This window comes from Agelaius tricolor, unplaced genomic scaffold (assembly GCF_023055355.1).
Source record: "Agelaius tricolor isolate 1412-34295 unplaced genomic scaffold, bAgeTri1.0.p SCAF_48, whole genome shotgun sequence".
Taxonomy (NCBI): Eukaryota; Metazoa; Chordata; class Aves; order Passeriformes; family Icteridae; genus Agelaius; species Agelaius tricolor.
Window position 1 is genome coordinate 2882113 of NW_027269308.1, and position 26705 is coordinate 2908817.

At 49.0% G+C, this 26705-nt stretch overlaps 1 protein-coding gene across 1 annotated transcript; it reads right to left on the reverse strand.

Annotated features, from left to right (window-relative positions):
* Window positions 1–346: 346 nt before the first annotated feature.
* On the reverse strand, window positions 347–25417 carry LOC139604256 (TOG array regulator of axonemal microtubules protein 2-like). The gene is made up of 16 exons (XM_071455351.1): window positions 25328–25417; window positions 23619–23779; window positions 22320–22363; window positions 18722–18810; window positions 17608–17785; window positions 16347–16508; window positions 14096–14228; window positions 12322–12427; window positions 11341–11576; window positions 9667–9819; window positions 8385–8502; window positions 7319–7422; window positions 5024–5027; window positions 3909–4125; window positions 2741–2827; window positions 347–582 (listed from the first exon to the last, which is right to left on the reverse strand). The coding sequence occupies exons 1-16, from the start codon at window positions 25415–25417 to the stop codon at window positions 347–349; spliced, it is 2118 nt and encodes a 705-aa protein (XP_071311452.1).
* Between the last annotated feature and the right edge of the window lie 1288 nt (window positions 25418–26705).

The window sequence follows — 26705 nt, forward strand, 5'->3', positions numbered from 1 at the left end:
GGGCACTGGCAGCAGCACAGCTCCTTGCAGGGGCACATGCAGGGCACAGCTGTTCCCTGGCAATGTGCACAGCCTCTCTGCGCTGCCACAAGACCCTTCCTCCCAACAGAGACTGGCCCAGCTCCCCCCTCACCTCTGTGTGAGGCTGAGCCATGGTTCCCTTCACCTTGTCCTCCATCTGGAGCTGCTCCAGGCCCCCCATGCCATGACCAGGAAGGCCAATGGAGAGAGCAGGGGCAGATGCAAACCCTTCCTTTGGATTTGGTCATTTTTGGCACAGCTAAAAAGGCAAATCCAGAGGTGTCCAACTCAGCGCTTCCTCAGCTTTCTGGAGAACATCTCGCCCTCACCAGCCCAGCATTTTGGAGAGGTTTTCCCGCACGTGTGGAGGCTTGCTGGCAGCACATTTCTTCAGCTGGGTGCCCATCACCTTGTAGAGGGCAGAGGCGAGCTTGGTGGCCACGGTGCGGACATTGGCGCTCCGCACGGGCAGCGCCTTGTTCTCCAGGAAGGACCAGAGCACGGGCAGGGCGTCGCGCTGGACGACTGCAGGGCTCCTGGCATGGACCCACTGCACAAGCACTGCCGGGACAGAGACACAGCTCCTTAGCCACAACCTCAATGCAAACAAGCATCTACCTCTGCTTTTGCTTCTGGCAAGCCTCTCTGGCCAAGGTCAGCAAAACGGCACACAGAGCCCCTTGATCCAGAAACGGGCAAAGCAGCTGATCATCCTGGAAACAGAACCACCAACCCCTCAGGACTAATTGCTCCAACCAGAGCCTTGTCCCTGTGGCAGACTTTGCACCTTTACTAAATTATTTCACAATCTCTTTCTGCATGAACAATGAATGAAATGTCCAACTGCTATCTATTTCCATTAAGAAGTTGTCTAACCCCACCCTGAAGATTTGGAACTGCACCACAGGAAGGAAATTGAGAGATTTCTAATAAAAGGGATGATTCCATTTTTGTACCTTTGATGTCAAGTGCCAAATGCCTAATCTGGCTCTTCCCTTGGCTCAGTGGCACACAGCAAAGGGCAGGATTAGAACACACCTCAAAACTCCAGCCCACCAGAGATGGCTGCTGCCTGACAGCTGGATGAGAAACATCAGGGACCAGCTGGTGTCTTTGGCAGAATGCTTTTGGGGCTTCCTACAAAGAGCTGTTTCAAACCTCAGGGTGTCTTAGAGAATTACCCAGACCCCATTGCTGTGGCATTTGGGCATCTCCACATTTTAATGCCACTTCCCCTCCCAACGTTAATGGCATTTTTTCTTATAATGTCCACTGGAATAGGGGCACAGAGAGAGAAAAATGCTACACAGGGGACTGAAATGTAACCAAAACACAAGTGTTTTCTCATATTGTCTCTGAAATCTCTCTGCCCATTTTCTGAACTGAACTGTATCAAACACAGACAAAAAGTTACTACCAACAGGCTTCTTGCATGGCAGATTTGGCTGAGAGATCAAAACCTGAAATGCTCTGGAGACCATTCTTATTTTCTGATCAGACAAAATGTTATTTAGCAGCCATTTAATATTCTGTGGTGGAAGAGACTTCATTTTCTCGATGCTGTTAATCCACCAGCAGTCATCAACATTGAAAGAGCTCCTGCAAGTACCCAAAACCAATTCTGCTAAGCAGGAAAGGGTTATGGTACCCATTTTAAAGTGGGAGTTCATTTGAGTTTAAATGCAATTAAAGACATTGGTGACTACTGAACATGAGGAACAGCTGTCTGTTCCTACTAAATCTCAGAGAGAACATCTGCTCTTTCTAAAGTACTCCTAATTTATGGTTAATTCCTTTATTTGAAAAAGAGATCAAAAGAACTGCTAAACTAAATTCCCTATTGCTGGAGATCTACTTTATTCAAATGCTCTTTAAAGGGCCTTTGACATTCTCAATTGCTGAACATGCCCTTTTGAGATTCCTAATGAAGACACAAAGTGTATTAAACCTTGCATTCAAAGATGCTGGCATCATTAGCAGTGGATTTAGACCCAGGTAAAGCAAGGCTATCAATTGTCTTCTATATATTGAGATTATCCTTTTTCCATTCCTTAGCTATTGCTGACATAGCAAACTCCTCTGAGGAATCAATTATCAGCTGCATTTGTAGCATTTTGGACAGCGCTGGCACAGGCAGACACTGTTTGCACACCCTGAAAGGCTCAGTCCAAGGCCACTTGGACAGCACAGGCAGGGAGCCTCAGCCCTCTGCTTCTGTCCCTGTGCCCCAGAGGCTGCCTTGCACTAAACCTGTGCCTCTGATGCCTCTGTTGAGTTTTGACCTAAGCTGTGACCCCCAGGCTCTGCACGGTTCAGCCTCAAAACTTTCCAAGAGAAAAACAAGAATTCCGTGAGGACAAAACAAACTGATGCCCTGAAAGAGCATTTGCCACCATTTCCCCTCAAAGATCACAGATGCCCCTGAGCTTCCCAGAGAGGAGCCAGCTGGGGTATTTGTAGCCCCTCCCTTTGCTGGAGGTGGTTCTGAGATGCCCCAGTGAGAGCTCAGCCCCGAGGCCGAGCGCTGCCCCCATCTCAGATGCTGCCCAGCTCTGCAGCAGCCAGGGCAAACCTGCCAAATCCACCTGCCTGGGCTATTGGGCAGCAGGGACAAGCTCAGCACCTCCTGATGTGGAGGAGCTGCTCTGCTGTCTGTTCACAGGCATTCCCTGTCAATACTCCCTGGGCAGAGCTCTTGCCTTAGAAGGGGAGGCCATACCTGTGATACGCTCGGTGACATCCAGCAGAGCTTGGCCACTCAGGTGATTCCATTGGTAGCTGAACTCTTTCAGCAGTGACACTTGATCTACAAGGGAAACACATGGTTCTGCTCACTTTTCTCAGGTCATAGGAGAAAGGACAGTGGGGAGGGAAAGGGCAGGGACAATCCCATTTTATAAAATCAAGTACATTTCTGCTGGGTTTTGAAACCTTTTCTTCATTCCTTCCAGCCTACTTGGCAGGGTTTTAAATTCCAAAAGAAAAGCTCTCCTTTCACATTTGTAAATGCAAACTTGTCTGCTGTAGCAGGAGCTGTGTTAAAACATCTCACATCAGGGACCTCAAGAGTTCAGTCACATGGAAGCAGTGAAAAGGTTTTGCATCCCAGAGCAAAAAGGAAGAAGCCCATACTTGGGTCACAGAAAGGCACTGAGTCAGGCAGTTCCTGAGTTCACAGAGCAACTGGGGAGGAGAAAGTGGAAACTCCCCTTGAAGACCTGCCTCTTCAACACTCCTTTTTCCAGGCATATTTCCCAGTGCAGCATTCTCAGAGCTGACATAAATCTGTGTGGCAGAGGAATTTAGAGCAGCCCTTGCCTATGTAGTTAATTGCTGTGGCCATCTTGCCCCATGCAAAACAACATGTGGAACAAGGCATCATTGACAGCAGGGTTTATACCCATTTGTTCTAAAGAAATGAACTTGGTGAATCATCAGTTCCCCTTTGAAAATAGAAGACAAAGAAGAAAAGTGGAAAATAGTCAGCTGATGCCTCTAATGTAGAGCCTTGCAGGTGGCTGCTCTGCAGAAGCTCTGATGGGTCAGTGTCCCTTCATGCCAACAGCAAAGCTGTTCATTTGGGAAGTCAGACGGGGCCTAAGCAAACTCCAAACCCCCTTTGCCTCTGAACTGCAGCAAAGCTGTAGCCCAGGACTTGCTCTTCAGACAAGCAGCACAGAGCCAAGGGCTCCTGGGACTGTTGGGAAATGCTGATCACATTCCAGCCTGTTGGGGATGGTGCATAAGGACTGCAGCTGCACAGCTTCTGGTGGGTGTCAGCTGCAGTGTTCCACAGACAAGAGCAGCTGTCAAGGCACTCAGCGCTCTCTTGTGCAGGAGAGACAGAGACAAAGTTGAGGAGAGTCCCTGCCAGGGCTCAGCCTTACCCAAATGAGCAATGGATTCTTCCAGTGCTTTCACAGCTGCCCCACGAACCCTGGCATCCTTTGAATTCAGGTTCTTTGTTATTCCTTCCACCAAACCAATGATCACCGGGTTCAGGGCATCTTTCAGGGCTCCTGTGATTTCAGCCAGCACGTCCAGCGCCCTCTGCTTCACTTTCTTGTGGCTGTCAGATATTCTCAGGACAAAATAATCAAAAATCTGTGAAGAGAACAAGCAACGTGAAAGCTGGATTCAAATGTCCTTGTTTGAAGAGTGGCTGTAGCAGTCAGCAATGTCAAAGATGAAAGTGATCCTTTCTCTCAGGCCAGCACTCGCTTGCACAATTGCACTGTTTTCCTGTGGGCCACTCACTGGAATGGTGGCACAACCTCATGCTGGTTGAAAGATTTTCTTCTGTTTTTAGGAGGTTTGGCTGGGGACAGAATAGTTCCTATGGCATTTCTCTCCATCTCTAAATCATTAAATCAATTCCATTTATTAATGCTAAAGAGTACCTTTGCTTTGAATGGAAGCAGATGTTTACAATGCCCGGCTTTCTATACAGTTGCCTCAAGTACTGAGGGCAGTTATGATTTTGCCAAAACTATGGCTGGAGGAGGTCTGAGTTTTCTTTTGTTTGTCTCAGAGCCTGTGTCTGGAGAAGAGCAGGGCTCTGATCAACTCTTCCAGCATCCAGACCATTTCTCTAAGTAACAGGTGGACTTCTGAAATGTCATGTGCTGTACAGCTCTCATTAGAGCAGGCTCAGTCCCTTGACAGCCTCATTGTCAGGCACCTTTTCCTGGAAAAAGGGAAAAAGCAGCTACTGGGAGGAGAAGGCAGAGATGAGTCCTTTGCTGTTTTCCTCCTTTTCCAAAGAGTAAAAAAGACCCCCAAGAAGGGTGAGCACTGTCTTTACCAAGAGGACTAGGAACAAGGATGGAAATGAGAAGCCAGAGCTGGTCCTGTGTAGGACAAGATGGAGTATATAGAAGTATTCTTTAAAAAAAAACAACTGGGTTTAAACCAACCAAGCCTGATACCTCTCTTCCCTATGCAAACCCATTTTTGGTCTAGAGAACAATTGCCTTCAGGGGCTGGATTCCCTTCACTTCACCCAACTGGAAGTAGGAGAGAGCAGCAGTTACACCAGCAGAAAATTCTGCCATCATCTGATGAACAGCATCAATAGGCACCTGCCAGACAAATACAGCTGGACTGAAATAACTTGTCCTGAAGCCTGGACCTGAATTACATTTGTCTGGGTAAGAGGGACCAGCATGTCCCAAACAGCCAGGACAGAGTGCCAAGACACACTGAATTAACTTTGCTGCTACAGGCTTAGGAAAGGAGCTAAAGGAAAGGAGCAGTGAAGATACCCTACATACTTGGACAATGTTAGTGGAGATGAGCTGGGGGTTTGTTCTGCACAGGTCTTGGAGGAGTTCCACTCCTTCCATCCTTGTCTGAAACCCCTTGGCTTCCAGGAGATGGTAAAGCTTCTGGAGCAGCTCCGTTTCTTCCACAGCTGGAGGTGACGTGACCTGGGCTTTTGCACGGTGTAGGAGGTGCCCATCAGAGGGAGATTTCACCCTGGAAAATAAAACCAAATGAGGACCTGGTGGTGATCATTATCATAGCATGGCATCCCTGTCGAGGAAATAATTAGCATTGCCTCCATGATTCCAGAAGGCTGAGGCTGATCAATCACTTTATTATACTGTACTATACTATACTATACTATACTATACTATACTATACTATACTATACTATACTATACTATACTATACTATACTATACTGTACTGAAACTCATCACCCTTACAGACAGTCAGATACAGACAAACCAGGTTGGTCAATTGAATCCAAAACACCATCACCAGTGGCCAATTAAGAAATTACCCTTTGGTAAACAAATCTCCATAACACATTCCACATGTTCATAACAAGAGGTGCAGCAAGTGCAGCTAAGAATTGTTTCTCATTCTTTTCTCTGATCTTCTCACAGCCTTCCCCAGGACAATGCCTGGGAAAGTTGTGCCTGCTGCTCTCTATGGAGAGAGCTGCAGCCACAGACAATACCTTCAGTTAATTGTAAGCAAAACATCTTGAGCAGCTTTCCCAATTATGTGATTTCAAGCTGGAAAATCATCAGGCTCTGAAGAACAACATGGACCTCATGACAATCATTATGGCAGACAATCTGCAAGTGACATTCTCAGCACTGCTCACTCAGGAAAACCAAGGATGAGATGCATCTGATCTATCTTCAGATGGCTGCCAGGGCACACAGGTCACATTGCTTTGTGGAGAAAGAGAGACACTACTTCCAAGTTTAAATGCCTCCTCATATGGGACGTGTGTGTCTTACAATAAGGAAACTCATCACTCTGGAGAAGTGTCTCTACAACCAGGCATGACAATCTGGAAAAGTAGCTCAGATGCATCTGAACAGATAAACAGGGCCATATTTGAAGGATTCAGAAAATCAGTAACAGAGATAAAAACAGAAGCCTGACATGCCAGAACTACACTCACAATTCATTTGCTTCCCTAGAGACAAGATGCACAGCTTAACAACCCCACTGGGAACAATTCTCCTGATCAACCTGTCTCTTCCATGAGCACAGGAAGATGCTAGCTGTGCTACTGAGGCATGTGGTCACTTTCCTGCCTCTGCTGAGCAGGACAGAGCTAAAGAAATCCCCTCTGCTATCAGAGGAGAACAGGTACAAGTAGCTCTGCCAGTGGCATGAAGAGACAGCAAGGAGCAAATTCCTGTCTTAAATGCTGATTGCAGCACAGGGGGAAATAAACCAAACATGCTGTCCATCAAGCAAGTTACATGAAGGACAGGAATATCAAGACAAAAAGTCCACATTCAGACACCTGTTGACTGAAGTTGTTCAGAAATTGCCTTGCTCCTTACTACTCAAACTTGGTACTGTTTGAGGGTAAGAAAACCATGATTCAGCCAGGCCAAACCTCATGGATGAGAACTGCATCTTTGTGGAATGGCATCTTGCATCCAGACTGAGATTTCTCATCAAAACACCCATCTGAAAAAGACTCCACTCAGACGGAAAAAAAGCCCTGGTTGAATTTACTTGTCCCAAGTCAGGCAGCAGAAACTTGGCCCTCTCCCAGCCTCCACAACACTGCCCTTGCCACTGCACTGCATCGTCTGAGCTGCAACCAATGGGTGTCTTTTTGTCTCTCCATTTTTGTGGAAACCCCTCCAGAGAAGTTGTGTTCAGCACAATGCAGAAGTCGACATTTTTTATCCTAGAGCATTTGTAGGGAAAGGAAACAATCTGTGGCACTGGTCATGTCTTCCAGGAAGATTTTCCTGAGGAAGAGACATGTAAAGCTTGTCATGTGCTTTGTCTCATCTGACAAAAGTGCTCAGTACCGTTTGCTAGAAGACAATGTGGCCTGGGGCTTCTTTGAGCCACCGTTCCTCTCCTTCACCGGCTCCTTGACAGATGGGCCTTCAGCCTTCTGGTTTGCCATGCCCTACAAAGACATAGAGAAACCCCATCCATCTTTAGAATATAAAACAGGAAATTCCCTGTTGAAAACACAAGTTAGAACCAGGATCACTGCTACCAAGGCTTAGGGAAACATTTCCTAACTTACAGATGGAAACAGAGCAGAGATTGAGTGATGCCAACTCTTTGTTTTCAACAGCCCAAGGCAGGTTACGGGTGCTACCAGACTGAGCAGCAGTCTAAAATCCCAAATTCCTTAGTCTTGAGCATAAATGGGAATAATGCAAAGTGGCAGGCAACGAGTGTTTGTGAAGGAAGCAGCAGAACAAACTGGACTCTTTGGGGGTTGGCCCATTGTGTTGGAAGTTGATTTGGTTCAACACTCACTCTCCCTGTGCCTGCTCAAAGGCAGGCTCCCTTCTGTAATGTCGATAAAAAAAATAAAATCCCCCCCATCAAACAAACAAAGGATTTTCCACTGGATGCTGCTGAATTCACCAAGCTTCTTCCAGCTCCACAGGGCTTGACAGCAGGGCAGCATTCCCAAAAGACAGACAGTCATTGTAGTAACTAGGATTGACTTGGACATCTTTTCTAAATTTGGAAATTTACTTGGCGCTACTACTTCCAGTGTCCTTTGCAAAGACTCTGTTATCTTCAGAAGCACAATTCTCACTTAATTGCTTTACAGGGGGCAGAGAAGGGAGAGCATGGTGGGGGTTACTCTTAAATGTAAACCCATTTTCTCCTCTTTCCCTTCCCTCTTTGTGACCAATATTGAAAATATTCAAAACCCCACTTTGTCCCTAATAATATCAGTTCCTTTGTGGCCTGCTGATGAACAGGCTGAGCATCAACAGCTCATTCCCAGGAGCAAAATGATTCAGCAGAAGAGGAATGAGCTAAAGAAAGATTGGGTATGTTTGATCTCATATTAGCAGTGGCAATACTTGCACAAAGGAGACATTTCTCCTGCCAAGCACTTACTTTCTTCTTAATTCTTGTCAGAATATCTTCCAGGTCACGGGGGGAAAGAGATTGTTCCAGAAGCATTTTAAATTGTTGATGAGTGAGCAACATCTTCACCATCTCCTGTCCATAATGCCTAAGGAAGGAAGGAAGGAAGGAAATGAAAAAAAAGTGAACAAACACAGGAAGAGTGTTAACAGAAGAGGCTGATACCTTAAACTCATCAGGTGCAATCCCTGCATGAGAAGGCATTACCTACTCAGCAAAGAGGGAGATTTACCTCACTTGACACTGCACAGTGCTGTCAGCTGAACACAAGAGGCAGGAGGAGAATGTGGGGCAACAGAAAAATACCATTTCACTCTGAAACTGGGGGTGTGCTTCTGTGGCATCAAAGGATCCCAGGGAACAAGCAAAACACATCTGCTTTGTTGTCAGAGCCTCTTAGCAGTGTCTTGCTGCCATTGCACAATAATTTGCCTTTCTTTAACTGGCAGGGAAGCCAGGACAAAACACCTCATGCATCCTCTTGATTATTCTATACTATGTGTATGCACAGGGGCAGCTAGTTGCTCTGGTGTTCTTGGCAGCTATTCATGGGAATTTAATCCCCAAAGGAAGGAGATTTTGGTCGTTTGGGTTGATTTTGCCACTAGGAAACCACAGTTTTCTTCAAGAAGAAATGTGGAGCTCACTGAGCCACTGATAACAGCATTCTAGAAATCTGCAGAACAAGTTTAGAAAGACTGAATATGTTGGCTAAAGACCCCTGAAATATTTCTAGGAAAGTCTGAAGTTAATGAGAAATGGATTTTTGGGATCCTTCAGTGATGAACATTAGCCAACACTTTGGCTTTGTGTTGTGCACCTAAGGCCAAACAAGACTGTTGGACTGGCTGATCTGAGCTCTTTTGATCTCAGGAAAGAATCCTTCAAGCCACAGGAAAAAGTTGGCAATGCTCCTTTTTGCTGGCCAACCTCAGGTTTCCCAGTACAGCCATTTGCCCAGGCAGCCCAGAGCAGTGGTCACAGCACCAAGGCTGACAGAGCTCAGGAAGTGTTTGGACAATGCTCTCAAGCACATGGAGTGACTCTTGGGGTCACTGCACATGGCCAGGGGATGGACTCCATGACCCTGATGGGTCCCTTCCAACTCAGCATATTCCATGATTCTGTGACCCTTATTCACACCATGAGGTAACTTCATATTCCCTTTAGTTTCCACTCTTGTGTGGTTTCACCTTTATAGCCAGACACAAAAGGGTTTTCCTGTTTTAGGAGGTGAAATGAAGATCATTACCTTGTGTCCTTGTGACAGTCCTGAGCAAGCTTCCCTGCCACGTGTGCCAGCCTCTCAGCCCAGGCTGTGCCTGCGAGCTTGGTGACTCCAATTGTCTGCATCAGGGACAGGAGGAGTTGGGCCGCACACTGCCGCACCGGGGCGGGGCGGCTGCTGGGGAGGAGAGAGCAAACCCTGGGCCACAGGGACCAGGAGCAGCAGCAGCACAGGCCTTGGCCAGAGCCTGCTCCCTGCCCTTGCTGGGGGAAGGAGCCTGGGCTCTCCCTGCACCTTCAGACACCTGCAGAAGGTTCTGTCCTCAGGTAAACACAAAGTTAGCATTGCACACAAGGCCTGCCTGCACGGAAGAGGGAGGAATTCAGTCTCCCTGCACTGTCTGATCCTCAATTTCTTTCACAGTATTTACTTGGAGAAAGATTCAAGAAATAGATGACATATGAATAATTTAGAGATTAAGGACAATTGATGCTGACCATCAGAGGGCACCCAGTACACAGAGCTGCAGCAGGATTGAGGCTCTTTCCACCCATTTATCCCCAAATCTGCAGACCTTTGGAAAACAACAAATGCAGGGAAAACACATTGTGGGCCATGAAGTTGCAGAATATCCAGCAATGCAGCCTGTTTTTTCTGTGGGGCTTGGCAACGGATCCATCTGAATTTTTTACCCTATTCCAAAGCTGAGGAAAGGGTGGCAGGCAGTTTAGCCAGGTTGTCCTGTTCTAGAGAGTGTCTCTTGGGAACTATCAGGCCCAGCACCAACATTTAAGGCAGCATTTGCTTCAACTGTCCCATGGCAGTCAGCCTGTGAAAGTGCCTGTAAAGTGATTCATCATCTCAAGGCTAACATGAAACATCAGTTTGAATAGAAAGTAGAGCTCTAAGGCCAGGACAGTCATACAAGGCTCCTTTGGCAGGAGCTGCACCTGCTGTGCAGGCTGGGCCACACCCAGCAGATTGTCCCCCATGTGCTCCACGCCCCAGCAAGGACCCTCCTCATTTCTCAAGTTAATGGCATCATGAGGAGCCATGGTTTTCCCAGGGCCTCTGTGGTTAGTGCTGTGAAATACCAAACACTGCTCACAGCTGCAATTGCAATTGTCCCTCTTCCCACAAAAGCCCAAGGCTCTATCCTTGGCCTTTGCAGGCACTTTCACTTCCCCACTGATCACCACATCTAGGAAAATCTGACAGGCTGGGAGAACTCCAGGAAGCAGCAGGAAGCTGAGTCAGAGGAGCTTTAGTTTGGGTATCAGGAAAAAGGGTTTTTCACCCAGAGGGTGGTTGGGCACTGGAACAGGCTCCCCAGGGCAGTGGTCACAGCACCAAGCCTGACAGGGGTGAAGAAGCATTTGGACAACAATCCCAGGCACTTGGTGTGACCCTTGGGCTGTTCTGGGCAAGGCCAGGAGCTGGACTCGATGGTCCTGATGGGCCCCTTCCAACTCCCCATATTCTACAGTTCTGTGATTCTGAGAACTAATAGGCTGCAGGAGGGCAGAAATAGGTGACAAGAGGAAAGAAGTGAGGTTGGTTGGAGAATCAAGTCACTAAGTTCACAGAAGATGCAGGATGCAGGACCCTTCCCTCCCACCATTCCCATTCTCTGTCTCATCCCTTCTCCCTCCCACGCACACGAAGGTGAAGAACAACACTAAAAGAAGGAGAACCTACTTGACTCCCATGTCCATGAGAGCAGTCATTGCTCGTGCAGGAGTCACATTCTCCACCATGATCCCCAGGGTCTGACTGGCTGCTTTCCGAACAAATTCTGGGGAGTTGGACACCATCTGGAGAAGGACCCGAGCAACCTCATCCACCTCAGAGTCCATGTCCTTCTTCAAGGTCACAAAGAGCTCTCCCAGAGTGACAATGGCAGAGTAGGACACCTTGGAACGGAGGTTGGTCACCTGGGGAAATCATGAGGGGAAACAGAAGAATCACCTTGGAAAGAAAACCAGTTGCCTTCAAAAGAAGTCCCAGGAAATGACAACACATCCCACTGTGTCCAGAGGAACATACAAGTACAGGGAGAGCAGGAGAGCACAAGCACAGAAAGGCACTTACTCTGGCACCAATTTCTGGCCTCAGACCTGCTCACTGCAGGCCTAAAATAAAAATTTCATTAAGTGTTCTACTTAACCCTTCTAAAATGTCCACAGCTTTGATTTTAGGCCCTTTTACTAGAAAATCAAAGCAAGAGCTGCTTTCATATCAGAAAGGCACAAGTGATAAAGATAAAAGAGTCAGGTGCTCCTGTTCAAAAAAGCAAAAAAGCAACACCAGCAGTTGAAGCACTCAGCCAGGAAACAGAAAACACAGGCTCAGCTCTACAGACTCATTCGCAGTGTTGAATTACAACTTGGGCAGAGATTGGGACTCTGGCAAATAACAGCATTAGTGTCTCAGTTTCTGCATTTGCACATTGCATTATAAAGGCACCACACTCAAAGATGAGTGTCAGATACCCGACCTGCCAGTAAATACAGCTGCATGTGCCCACAGATCCTGCAGATAGCTGAGAGACATTGGAAATCTCAGGTCTAAAACCAGAAATGAAGGCAGACCCTGAGCACACATGGAGATGAACAAGCTCATCCCTACTCTACTCACTGTGTATGAAGTAGGGGGGACAATTCAGAGCAATGTTCTCACCTCGCTGGTAAGTGCCAAGCAAACCTCACGAAGTCTACAAAGCAGGACCTCTGAATGGGACCCAGCCAGGTGTTGGATGCTGAAGAGTCCCTTCTCCTTCAGCTCCCTGAAAGGCAGAAGATTGATTTTTCTCTCCACCAAGGCAGCAGCCTCTGAAATGACCAGGCTGGCAGCTCAGTTGAACAATGGGAGGAGCTTTTCAAGGAGTATTTAATGAAATCGTGGAACGCGTTGCCCCAGGATGCTGTGGCTGTCAAAAGCATTCACAAACCCAAGAGGCAAAGAGAGGGGTTTCAGAGTGGCCATTTAAGAAGACAGCCTTTCTGAAATCTCTGGCCCATGAGGCCCCTCTGTCACTGCTTCCTAGAAGCTGTGAGACCGGGCCATGCTGCTGTTTCTTGTCCCCTCCCTGTACCTGTCCCTGAGACACAGTGCCACCGGGCTGTTATTGGGGCATTTTCCTTCTTTGTCAGCCCCAGCAGGCATTCAGCAGGGAGAGTCTGCACTGCCACTCTGGAGCTGAGTTTCCACTCTACAATCTCAGCCTCTCTGTCACTCCCTCCACTCCACCTCACACATTCCCCAAAAAAGCAGCAGGATGTCCCAGGAGATTCCACCCCTGGGCAAAAACTGTTGAAACTCTGGCTTTTCCCAAAACCCCCTACCTAAAACAACCCCCACAACAGCAACAGGTTATTTAAAAGGTGCAAACAACTCTGTCTCTGAGCACTTGCTTTGTGCAGGCCCTCAGCCACAGGAAGGTCTGTGAGGCATCAGGGCTGCAGCCCAGGGCTGGTGACCGATCCCACGGGCACCCCTGAGGGTCATCCGGACCCCCACACCTGCAGAAGCTCTCTGCACCTCAGAGGGCACCAAAGAAAAATGGGGAAGAGAAAGCAGAAGAGAAAGGGCAAAGCAAAGGTGACTGCACAAGGAGATGCATCGTGGCAGATTTTTCATGCTTATCCCAGTGAGAATGGAGTCCTTAACCCAGTGTGAATGAAGCATCCACCAGGGAGTGATCAAAAAGACATCAGAAAGAAAACCAATATCACCTAACATTTGTAGGGTTATCACCTCTGGGCCTCCTTCTGCTTGTGTATAGTTTTGGGACACATTGGGAGTATTGACAAAACATCTCAGGCCCATATGAAGCAGTGAGAAGGAAAAAGTTGAATTCCAAAGTTCAAGATTTCTAGAGGATTTTCTTTCTTTTTCCTTCTCTTCTGCCATGAGCCCTTCAGGAGTAATGGCAGGCTGAGGGACTTGAAAGCACAACTCAGTCCATTTCTCAGAAAGAGGAACTCCCTGGAGCTGCTTCTGGGACTCCCATGCAGGAGGTCACAGGGAGACCCTGTCACCTGCCATTGCTGTCAGCAGTGGGAGCAGAGAGGAATCTTACTCAGTCCCACTGGGCCAGTGGCCCGAGGCACCTAAATCTCTACACTCAAAGCTTCTGCCATCCTGCTTCTGCCTTCAGCCAGCAAATCATCTCCTTCCAGAGCTTTCTCTCTTCCCTCACGGTTTCCTTTGCAGCTCCATGGAGCAGCAGGCAAAGCGAGGAAACAGCACAGACCTGCTGCAGCTGCAGCACTGCTGCAGAGCAAGGCCAAGAAAAGGCTGCTCCCCAATCTTCATCCTCTCCCTGCTCTGCAGTGGTTTCACCAGTGCCCTTTGGCCCTCTGGGCTCTCGGGGCTCCGAGGCACGAGCAAGACACGCTTCTGACCGACCGTAACGCCGAGAGGGACACAGAGGGAACGGGGCCTTTCTTACCAGTCATCGCTGCCCAGCAAGGAGACTGCCTCCTGCAAGGACTGCTGTGGGTCTGAAGAGGCTCTGTCCTTCTGCCCATGCCCATGGAGCGGCTCCTCTCGGCGCTTGGCACCAGGGCCCGTCTGCGAGGTCACTGTGAGGAGAGGGTCGGCCATGGGCGCTGCAGCCCCGGGCAAGGCCCCGCCATGGAGCGGCCTCAGCCCCATCTCCCAGCCAGGGCTCCGTGTGCTACAAACTGGCGCTGGCTCAGAGGCTTCCCTGCTGTCTGGCTCCTGGGGCTCCTTGCTTGCTCCCAGCCTCCCCCAGCTGGGCCCAGCTCCGGGCTGAAGCTGACAATTGCCCCCGCAGCGCCAGCTCCCAAGTGCCACAGGTGCCACAGCCAGCGGCAGTTCCTGCGGCCGCAGAGCTCCCGCTCCCTGCGAGGCAGCGCTGACCAGCAGCACTGGCTGCCCAGGAGGGAACCCCTCAGGGGCCCCTCTTGTCTCAGTGCCCTGATTGCCCCCAGCCCTGAGGACAGGGGCCCTCTGCAACTCCCTGAGGAGAGACCTGCAGCTGCCTGGAGACAGCACCAAGCCCAGCCTGAACAACCCAGCCCTGCTGGGCCCGGCTCAATCCCCACGGAGCAGCTGCCAGGGAACAGCCACACCTGACCCTTCCCACCTGACAGCGCCTCTGTTCCCATTGACTGCAAATATTCCAGACAGAGGCAGCTGAGTGCACATACATTTTAGCCTGCTATTGGGAAGGGAGTTCTTTATGGATTTTCTTCTTTCCAAGCATCATGAACCTTTCCTCTTTCAGAGGTACACACTGCCTGTATTTCAAGGATGCTGAGGTGAAATTGATTTCCCATCTAATGGACCTCTTTGCAAACACAGCAGTTTCTAATCTTTCTCTTGAGGAAAAAAGCAATTTCCAGACTAGACAGTTGATAAAAAAGCCTTCCAAATTCACTCTGAGGATAAAATATGCAAATACAGATTCACACTGTTGACAGATGCACTCTCTTGTTAATCAGTTGACCTGGGATTGCCTTAATTGAATTTTTTGGTAAGGAAAACAATTTACAAGGTATGAAAAAAATCTGATGAGAAATGCATTCCTTATGAAACCCATTTGTCATCAAAAGCACCGTCAATCAAAAATTTCATGTCATGCACTCAGAAGCTCATTTTCTAATGCATAGATGAAAACATTTGAGATGTCTAAAATGATGGAGTATAAATATTGCACAGAATCTAGATGAACTGCTCTGGACTCTGTAGGGTTTTTGTGCTACCTTGCATGTTCTCACAAAGTGTGGAGGAACCATAACATCAAAAATATTCAGAAGGGAGCTAATCTGGATGTCACTGAGGTACCCCAGCCACTGACACCAGTGATGTAGACACACACATCTGGATTCCCTGTGACTGGAGAGCCACACCAGGCTAGTTCTGGTCAATTCTGAACATGGAAGTAGCATCACTAGAAAAGAGCATTCAAGTATCACTCCTAGCTCCCTTCTTCTTATCTCACCCTACTTGGGATCACAGCACAGGCAGGCTGCCCACAAAGGAGAGACCAGAGCCATAGGGACTATCTGCTGGGTATTTGCTGCAGGCAGCAAACAGCCTGGGAGCAGCAGGCAGCCCCTGCTGGCTGCCATCTGCTGCACAGGGGTGCTGTATTTGCTGGGTGACACAGGAGGCACTGCTTGTTCCCTCCTGGCCCTGCAGGCTGTGGGATGGCGGCAGCGAGGAGCCATCGGGCACCTCTGGCAGCAGCAGCAGCACGACTGCACCGAGCCACTGAGTGCCCTGCAGAGACAGCCCTTGCTGGATAGCAGGACAGCTGGCTGCAGAACTGGACAGCAGCACAGGCACAGGGCCCAGATGCTGAGTGAACAACTGATCGTGGTGGTTCTCGTAGGAGCACAGTGAGCACAGCCTGGCAGAGTGCCCTGCAGCTCATCCCTGCAGTCCCAGCTGCCTCCTGGCACCAGTGCTGTAGTTTGGACTCTCAGCATGGGCAAAAGCCAGAGCTCAGGCCTTTACCACGACTTTATTCAGCTCAGCTTTCCAATGGATCTCTAAGAACCAACTGCTCCAGTACTTCCAAGCTGGAGTAACTCAAAAGTACATTTGCTATTCACTCTCAGGACAGACTATGGAGCCAAGATCCCAGCAGTGCTGGCTGAGGCAGGAGGCAGTTTGTGCTCCTTGTGCAAGGACAAACCCGAGTGGGAAAAGCTGCCATGGAGCAGGCTTACCTGAGGAGCTGTGTGGGAAGCTGCCATCCCCATGGGTGATGGGTGTATTGGGCAGTAAGGGAACATTGTCCTGCTTCCTCACGACCTCCTTCTTCAAGGCACCACCAGGGTGTGTTCTCTGCACTCTAGAAGCTGTGCCATCAACAGGTGGTAGGCTAAAGGCTGCAGGGACCAAAGAGGAGCTTGTAAGGGGAGAGTGCTGGACAGAAAACTTGCTGGAGCTGGGTAACATCTCTTTGTTATCCCAAAGAACTTCAAGTATAACAATGAAATGCCACTTTATACCAAGTATAACACTAACATGGGACAATGATCACAGAATCCTAAAAGAGTTTGGATTGGAAGGCACCTTTAAGCACCATCTAGTCCAACCCCTGTGAGCAGGGACATCTTCATCCTGATCAGGTTCCTCAGATCCCCATGTAAGCTGGCCTTGAACACCTTCAAGGATGGACCAACAACAGCTTCTCTGGGAAAGCCTTCCAGCTTTTCATTCCCTTCATTATTAAAAAAAAAAATCTCCCTAATATCTAATCTAAATCTACCTACCCTATTCTAGCCAAACTGCAGTGATGCTTCCCCTAAGAAACAAGGAAACCCAGCATTGCTTTGCCTTTGTTCTCCTGTTGCAGAGGCTGGCAGGGGCAGCTGCCAAAGCAAAGTGCAGATAACCTTGGGTGCTGGCCTGGGGCTGAGTGCTGCCTCCTCAGGGCCCCGCTGCCGCCCTCGGGCAGCGCTCACAGCCCTGCAGGCAGAGCCCCTCAGCCGGGATTCAGTCGGGAACGCTGCTGCCTCCTGGGGCTACAGCAGAAGCCCTGGCTGGGGCTTCAGCACAGCTCTACAGCGCCAGCTCCTCAGCAGGGAGTGGCAGGAGAAGGATCTCTGGTGTTTTCATCACAAGGAGCTGAATTTTGTTTCTTCCAGGTTGCAGCCTGGTTGAAAAGCATTCTTTTGGACTCCCCTTCCCTGGAGGCTGCTCTCCAGGAGAGAGTCTGAAGCCCCAGTGTACTTTGCAAGACAGAATTTTCTACTCTGAAAGACTTTAGAGGTCAAGGGGGCAAGCTGATATTCTCTTACTGACTCCGTGAGGCCATGGGCAAGACACTTCATGCCTCTCTATTTTTCTTTGGGAAACAGAATGCAATCCCAAGCAAGCTTCCACTCAGATGCAAGCAGAACAGCTCCCCAGTCTGATTGCAACGCTGTGCAAAGGGCAAGCAAGTGGTCAAAAAGGACCACCACAAGTGTAGCCACCACTTACTTGCTTCAGCTGCATCCCCAGGCTTGACTGTCTCAGGAATAGGTGGCAATGATGTTTTCCTTTGTCTCCTTTTCTTCATCTCTCTCTCCAAAAGCTCTGCGTCCTTCCGCCCCAAGTTCTTTTGAGCCAACATGCACAAAGCAGCACGGATCTGGGTGCAATGGAAATACATCATAGACTGTAAGCAGAGACACACAAACCACACACAACATCTCATCAGGAGCACAGAGTCCACACAGTGCCATAGGCTTCAATGCAGCTCCAGCCACATTCCAATAGTTTCAGAGGAACGTCTCCTGTCCTCACCTTGGCAATTACACACAGTGAGGGGGAACACTTCAGTGCCACAACCTTCCACTGCTGCAACTGCAACCTATGTCAGGAAGCCCTGCTTGAAGCATCAAAGTCATAGGAGTGCTCCAAGACAGAGGAAGAGCTGACATGGCCAGTGAGCAGGCAGTTCAGTTCCTACAGGCCATGGCAGGAGAATAAAAACCATGTGCAATACCTAGCAAGGAGGGCTAATGAGCTGTTGCTTAACACTCGTGGCCAGGAATTGCAGCTGTTTCTCACTTCCTGGCTTCTGAACAACTCAGCTCTGAAGGGCTCTGAAGGACTTGGTCTCTGAGACCAGGAGACCAAAAGGAGGAGTCATGTGAAAACAAATTGCAGAAACACTGATGGCAATGAGCAGAAAACTTGAGAATGAGAGGGCTGTGAGATACAGCCACAAAGGTGACCAGGAAAAATCAACCTCTCCCATTTTCTTTTGCAGCCTTGCTTACACCCAACATTAGAATCTTTGCTTCTCTGCTTCCGAGGCTGCACTTTGCCCACGGTCACTGATGTGTAGCTTGCTCTGCCATTCAGAACTTCTCTAAAACAGCCTTTGCACATAAAGAATGCTTCTGGCAAGACCTTAGCACCATCTCCAAACCAGGGACCTTGGCACCACTGGAAATAGCCAAGCAATGGTTCTGTAGCTGTCCAATATATTCCCAAGGGAATCCCCATCCCCCAAGAGTGGCAGATGATGATTTTCAGTGACATTTTGGGCCAAGCACTAAACAGCCACAGGAAAGGAAGTCTGCTCATCCCTGTCCTTATCCCTTACCTTTCCAAAGCCGTCCCTCAGCTCTTTGTCCCTCGTTAGACCAGGACTGGTGGGATGATCTGTCTCCTTGGCCTGGCTCAGTAGGAGGCCTGGGAATGGAAGCAAAGGTTCCTGTAAACCTCTGGCAGACTTCAAGCCCCCAAAAACGCAATGCTGGGCAACAGGCAGGACAGGTTCCAGAGTGCAGAGCTCTCAAGACACAGAGATTGGGATGGAGAGCAGCAAGGTACAATGCCTAGACCCTCTCCCAAGGGAGGGGCTACTGGCAGCAGACATGCCATGGCTCTGTTGGCCAGCAGGCTGAAACCTGCTGCATGGTGAAGGCCTCAGCCCCTGCATGCTGGAGAGCCTCTGTGTCTGATAGAGAAGGGCAGAGATGGAGATTGCTCTGGACAGAGATTCTTATCTGGCCTTATTCATGCTGATTGTAGTAAACATCATCTTTCCTGTTCCTGAAAGGAGCCCCAGGTTCTAATACCTGGATGCATTTAGATCAACATTGTCTTCTCTTTGTCGGAAAATTTTAGAGGACATTGAAAGAAAATCTGAGCATTGCAGGAGTGCAGGAGTGTTACCCAAATGTGAACTGTGTTTTTGACACTAGATATTTCATTTTCCCCAAGGATTTTCATTCTAAACTGTATGAGATTGGGCCACTTTCGGGCCAGGCTGACTAAAGGCTGATTTTCTAATTGCAATTCTATACAACAGCTTCACAGAGGATAAATTAAGTGGCAACACAGTAGAAAAAAAGCAATGTCTTAAATCAGGATTTTTGGCCCCTGCAGAATGGTCAGCATAATAATAAAAAAGGAGACAGATAGCAGCTATGTGAAAGGAGGGCCTTGGAAGGGAAAAGCATTTGGGATGTGGGCAGGGAAACTACAGATCCCAAGGTAACCTCCTTGGGACCACTGCTGTCAGTCAGGCCAGCAAAAGGGACACACAAAATGTAACAGAGGTGGAGATGCAATCTAAAGCATCTGAAGCTCCATATTTTATGGGACACATTTCCTGGAAACTTCTAAAGAGCTGCACAGGGAAGCATGCTCCTGCTGGCAGACACTTGAGGCAGGCCAGGGCAAAACCCTGAGCCACTTGCCCAGAGCTAGCACAGGCACAGCCTGGCCTCTGGGCTGCCCTGGGACAGCAGGGAGCCCAGAGCCCTGTGCTCTCCAGGAATGGCTCAGCTGCACATGCACCCTCCTGCTCCTCTGCCTGCCCCACAGCTCAGCAGCCCTGCAGCTCCAGGGGCACTGGCAGCAGCACAGCTCCTTGCAGGGGCACATGCAGGGCACAGCTGTTCCCTGGCAATGTGCACAGCCTCTCTGCGCTGCCACAAGACCCTTCCTGCTGCCAGCAAGCAGCCCAGCTCCCCCCTCCTCTCTGCCCTTGTCCTCCCTGGCAGTGCCCCTGGGGCCAGCGCGGCTCCGCGGCCTCTGCCGGGGCTCCTGGGCCAAGGCCCCTGAGCCGCCCGGGAGCCCAGACCTCCATTCCCAAGGCCGGGCTGCGGCACAGGAGGCTCCAAGCCCAACAGGTCAGCCAGTTCCCTTGGGAACAGAGCCATCCCAGCTCCTGTCTTGCACCAAGAGCTCTTTCCCTTCTTCCTCTGCGTGTTTGCTGTAGGCTCAGAAGAAGCTGACATTCAGGTGCAAGAGAAGAAGTGAGTTAATTGAACTCATGCCTTTACAATCAACCCATCTAATGGGTGAGGAATTCAAAGCGTATCCTAGTTACTGAAAAAATTGCTTGGTTTTTTATTTTTCATGAAACTAGCATCAGTTTAAGTTCTCTGAACAATATGGAGCTGGCAAGCCAAGAGAGAAGGGCTCTACTAGTTCATGTGGTGCCCATTGCCTCCCCACTACTACAGGATCCCTTTCCTTCCAAACAGTTGGGAATTCACAGTGCTCTCTAGAATCTGACCCTGGCAAGGAAGTAATTGTTTTCAAAAGTAATTTCCAAGGCCTTTGTTTCTGTAGGTCCCACTCAATTCCAGGTCTGGTTTTGCATTTTTGGGGTTTTTGTATTACTCTTTGCAACAAAAGAAGTGCTGGGACACAAACAATGGCACCATGTTTTAGAAAGCAAAAGAAGCTTTGCTTTCTCCATTAGATGTGCCCAGTATTCTGGGAGCCTGTCTTTGTAGGGAAAAAAATGCTCATCTCACAAAGTTCCACTTTTGCTCTACTTACTTGTTCCAGGGGTTTATTCCCTGCTGTCTTTTCAGCAGAGACACCCAAACCCAACATAAACATGACCTGCCTCCAAACATTTCTGATCTTGGCTAATACTGTCAATTCAAAATATTCCTAATGGAAATAGCAGAGGGTAGGTCATTTTGAAATACTCTCCAACAAAGCAGTTAGAATTAAGAGAACAAGTTCTTTACATGGCTGCACAGAGAATAAAATCCTATGGCAGCCAAGCAGGATGAGTGTCTTAAACCTGGATTCCTTCATCCTGTAGAATGCTGGGGTCAGTAATAAAAGTGAGACAGGTAAGGTTTAATGAGATAGGGAATTTCTAGTCCAGAATTGATCCAGCAAAAATGTCACCTTACTTACTGAGCAGGACTATTCTCTGGCTGCATTAAGCATTCCAGATGCACATCAGCAAGTAAGGAGTCATTCCAAAGGGGCCATAGCCAGGATTTGGCAGAACTAACCCTGAGCCCCAAAGGGACCAGGGGATCTGATCCCTTGTTCTGCATCAGCAGAATTATTTCTCCAAGTCTCATCTCTCCTATCCTTACACACCCAGAGATGCCTAAGGAACAACAACAGTGTCATTGAGGCTTTCAGCTTGAAAGCACTGCCTGACCCAGATGCAGCAGAGACTGCATTTTGTCTGGCACAATTCCACTTGTCAGGGATCAGGCAAGGCAGGGACAGGGACAAGGCAGAAGGCATCTCCTGCCCCAGCCTCAGCCTGCAACACTGACACAGGCAGAGACAGCCAGGGAAGAGATTTGTACCTGTGAACCTGCCATAGGTGGCTTTGGGCTTGTGCTGTCACAGCATGACAAACTCACACCCTGCCTAGGCTGCATCCATTTGGAAGCCCTCTTCTCCTTCTCCTTCACTGGAAAATTCTAAAGGACTTTCTATCATAGGAGGTTTCCCTATTTCTGCCAGTGCAAAACCAGGTAATGTCCATGAATCCCCTTCAGATGTCAAAGGGTTCAGCTCAGAAATTGCCCCAAGGAAAGCTTTTCTGCTTCAAAAGCAGGAGGAAGGAGTGGGAACATCTCTCATTTCATGTTAAATGCCTTCTTTTCCCCTACTAGTTGTGACACTAAAAAGGCTGCAGGGAGATAAAAAGAATGTGCAGGATGGAGAGGAAGGTATTCTATTCCAGCACTGCATTTCAGGGGCCCCCAGGTACTACTCAACACTTCACACTGGAGGAATTCTCACTGTGCCACGAGAGAACACTCCCACTGACTGGGCTCTCAGAGAGTCCACTGAGCCCAAAAAGGAATTGAAACGAATTTAAAGAAATTTTGAAAAGAATTGGTTTTAACCAAGCTTTCCAAATGTCACCTCTGAGTCAAGAATACAATGGTCATTCTAGGACAGACATGCCCTGTACCTACCTGCATCTTCAGAATTCTCTTTGCTTCTGCTGCTGGGTCTTGGCCTTGAGAAAATGAAGAACAAAAGAACATGTGAGGAGGTAGAAAGAGAAGGGAGGGAAAGGGCTCACCATAAGAGGAGGCAAAACTTTGAAACACGGTCACTGTGATGAAGGGGGAAATGCAACACAGAAACCCAACAAGATGCAAAGCTGATTCATTGTCCTTAAGTTTGCCATTGCTGGAGTCACACAGAGCTGGCCAAGCTCTGGCTGAAACACAGCAGTCATTGTTCAACTTGCATCAGAACTCCCCAGTTCTGCTGCCTCTCCTTTTGGGGCCAAGTGGCTCCCACAGCCTCTCTGAAGCAGCAAGAGCTGCTGAGCTGAGACACGAGTCTGTAAGGAGGGCAGCTACTTTTGTACAGCTGCCAAAGCTTGACTTGGCCTGCCCGTGCCTTACCCTGGTGACAGCCTCGTGCTACATGTGGTCAGAGCACTGCTGTCTCCTGAGAATGATATTACACCTGCTGGCTCTTTCAGGAAAACAAAGGCTGTTCCCAACTCAGCTGCTAGGGAAGGATGTTCAGTTCACACCTTTAAAGCTCCACCGAAGATTCTCAATTGGCATGATACTTCTGTGACTCCCTCTTTATTGTTACCACTTGGATAAGGGTAATAGCTACATTTTCTCTTGCAGATCCAAGCCAATATTTTTCCATCAGGTACAGTCCTATGCCTCTTCTCTAGCACCTTTCCCTCTTTGATCTTAAACCCAGCTCAAAATATTAGACATCAATCGGACTATACGTCAGATTTTACATCTATACTGCAAAATTCATCTGGGATCTCATTTCACAGTGGAGGCCCAGGCACAGTGAAGTTACACCTGATGTTTACAGAAGCAGCACCTGAATTTGCAGACACCTCTCCAGTAGCCAATATTTGCCCAAGCATATTCACCTGGTTGTAGAATTTGACAGTCAAGGATCACAGCATTCAAAGACCTGCAGGATCCAGACCCATGCAATTCAGTTCCCAAATGACACCACAACCATTACAGTGGAAATCAAGTGCCAAGTCCAGCAGAGGACCCATCCTGAGGTGCTTTAAAGCCCTGCCTCCTCTTCCCCACCACCACCTCTGCTCTTGGGACATTGCTGTTGCCTTTGCCATTGTGCTGGATGATCATAGATGGCCAAAATGGAGAATACACAGAGGTTTTCCAAAATACAGGAGACAGATGGCTGTGCAAAATAACCACACAAGAAGGGAAGAGTGAGGTGAACAGCACACTGGAGTAACAGACACCTTGGCTTACCTCATCTCCTGGGGCTCCTGGAATTCCAGCTGGGGAGTGCTTGGCAGGGACCCTGCAGCACTGCCCACAGGGGGACTCACTGCCCTGCGGATGGGGGGGATCAAAGGCAGTCCCAGTGACCCCTTCTTCATATCCCCACCAATGGAACAGAGCAAGGAAGCCTGGAAAGAGAAGAACACAGTGCTCAGATCAAGCATCCAGCCTTGCCCCCATTCATGCCTCAAGACATTTAGCCATGCATTTAACTGGGACCTGCCAGGAAAAGCCAAACTGATCATCCAGCTTGGCCCAGGACAGGGAAAGGTGACCTAGGAAAGGGAAGTGGTGAGGGAGAGACCATGTCCCACATTTGCCACCACTCCCCTTGTGCTCAGTTTTCTCCAAGTGTGGCTGCATTCCCAGCTGGCTTCCACGTGTTTGACATCAAGATGTCCTGGGGTGCCACTGCCTCCACTGGCCTTGTGGATGGCATGGGAATGGCTTTAGATCAATATTCTCTTGCTGTCCCTGAGGCACCAAACAGCCAGTGCTGATCTCCAGCCATGTCCCCACAAAGCCATTCTGCAGGATGTCCAAACCTGCTTTTCTCAAGCCCCTCATTTCTTCTGCCGCTGCCCTTCCCTCCTACACTTCCCCAGCAGCCTTTGAGCCCAGATGCTGCTGAGCTCTCGGGATGCTGGCTGCTCTCCAGCTCCCACACATCCATCATCTCAGCCTCCCTGGCACTGAGGAAGTTCAGCAGAGCTCCCTGCCCTGCTGCTCTCTGCAAGGTCTCTGCCAGCCCCAGTTGCTCCAGGGCCCCCATGCCATGGCCAGGAATGGGGCTGGAGGCAGCAGGGGCAGGTGCACACCCTTCCTTCATATCCCATCATTTCTGGCCCAGCTAAAGAGCCAAACCAGGACCTGTTCAAACTGCACTGAAAGGGTCAGTTCCTGTCAGGGATACACTGGGCCCTTTCTCAGCAAGGCTGAAGTCAACTACCAGAGTCCTTGATTGCACATTCTGTCTACCAAAGCTGTTGCTCATCTGCCTCCTCCTGCACCCCATGGCAAACCCAAAACAACTGCAGGTCCTGGCCCTGCTGCCAAGGCAGTTGTGGGGCTGGGCTCTGGGCTGCTCTCCCCATGGCCACCTCCCATCCCTTCCCTCTGCACAAAGCCATGCCAGAGCACACAGCTGCCCAGAAGCTGATGAACTCTAGAAATAGCATCAGGGACAACTGTACAGAGGGTGTGGCTGTGCAACTCAAAAGCTGAGACAACCTGGAACTGACTTTGCAGGACTGCCTGTTCCAGCAAACACCTTTTTCCATCCTAACCAGACACAGCTGGCAGAAAACACCACCAAGACACAGAGATGGTTCACAGATACCCATAGTTTACTCAGTCTAGAAGGACAGCTTCTCCAGATTGGACAACTTTAGCTGCTCTGACTGCTTGTTGCTGTTTTCTCAGCCATAAGACACACAAGGAACCACGGCAGAGCCCAGAAGCCATTCAAAGACCTCCCCTGCTATTTATCCATGCTGAGGATGTGAACTCTCCACTACACACCCATTGCAGAGACAGCCTGAAGCACAGTGTCCAGCTGAGCTCTTCTTTGGCTCAGCTGCTTCCCTGGGCTCACAGCACAGGAAAAGGTCTCCAAAATCTGCCTACAGCAAATAAACTGAAAATCTACCACACAGGACTTAGCTTGGTCTCCTTACCTTAGAACTTTGTCCTTCTGAACTCTGCTCCTGGTTTCTTCCTCTCTCCTCATCATAGGCAGTGCCATTTTTCTTGTTCTCCTTCTCCATGCTGTCCATTTCACTTGTGTTAGCGGAAGGAGAGCTCGCCCGGATGGGAGGCAATGGCTTGGAGGGAAGCAGTGAAGAGGGACACGGCCAGAAAGACTTGGAAGAAATGAACCTATCCCAGCCTGCAAAGTGGAGGAATTCTCACTGTGCCACCAGAGAACGCTCCCAGTGACTGGGCTCTCAGAGAGTCCACCGAGCCCATCAAGGAATTGAAGCGAATTTAAAGAAATTTTGAAAAGAATGGGTTTTCACCAAGCTTTCCAAATGTCTCCTCTGAGTCAAGACTACAGTGGTCATTCTAGGACAGACATGCCCGGTACCTACCTGCATGTTCAGAGTTCTTCTCTTTGTTTAGGCTGCTGGGTCCTGGCCTGGAGAAAATGGAGGACAAAAGAACATGTGAGGAGATAGAAAGAGAAGGGGGGGAATGGGTGTACCATGAAAGGAGGAAAACCTACTTAGCATGGTCACTGTGATGAAGGGGGAAATGCAACCCATAAACCCAACAGGATGCAAAGCTGATTCATTGTCCTTAAGCTTTCAGTTGCTGGAATCACACAGAGCTGCCAGGCTCTGGATGAAATAATGGCCAAGTCCAGCAGAGGACCCATCTTGAGGTGCTTTGAAGCCCTGCCTCCTCTTCCCCACCACCAGCAGTCATTCTTCAACTTGCATCAGAACTCCCCAGTTCTGCTGCCTCTCCTTTTGGAGCCAAGTGGCTCCTACAGCCTCTCTGAAGCAGCAAGAGCTGCTGAGCTGAGACACGAGTCTGTAAGGAGGGCAGCTACTTTTGTACAGCTGCCAAAGCTTGACTTGGCCTGCCCGTGCCTGACCCTGGTGACAGCCTCGTGCTACATGTGGTCAGAGCACTGCTGTCTCCTGAGAATGATATTACACCTGCTGGCTCTTTCAGGAAAACAAAGGCTGTTTCCAACTCAGCTGCTAGGGAAGGATGTTCAGTTCACACCTTAAAAGCTCCACCAAAGATTCTCAATTGGCATGATACTTCTCTGTCTCCCTCCTTATTGTTATCACTCAGATAAGCTTGACAGCTACATTTTCTCACACACATCCAAGCCAATATCTTTCCATCAGGTACAGTCCTGTAACTTTTCTCCACCACCTTGCCCTCTTTGATCTTAAGCCCAGATCAAAATATTAAACATTGATCAAATTATACATCTATACCCCAAAACATATCTGGGATCTCATTTCACAGTGGAGGCCCAGACACAGTGAAGTTACACCTGATGTTGACAGAAGCAGCACCTGAATTTGCAGACACCTC

What these genes read in the sequence shown, in the direction of transcription:
- LOC139604256 (XM_071455351.1), bottom strand. Translation starts at nt 25,417, where the DNA reads ATGGAGAAGGAGAACAAGAAAAATGGCACTGCCTATGATGAGGAGAGA. An exon ending in CAGGAGCCCCAGGAGATGAG is followed by an intron (nt 22,364 to 23,618) that starts GTAAGCCAAGGT and finishes CATTTTCTCAAG; the next exon opens with GCCAAGACCCAGCAGCAGAA. An exon ending in CTCATGGACATGGGAGTCAA is followed by an intron (nt 9,820 to 11,340) that starts GTAGGTTCTCCT and finishes TCTCCTCCCCAG; the next exon opens with CAGCCGCCCCGCCCCGGTGC.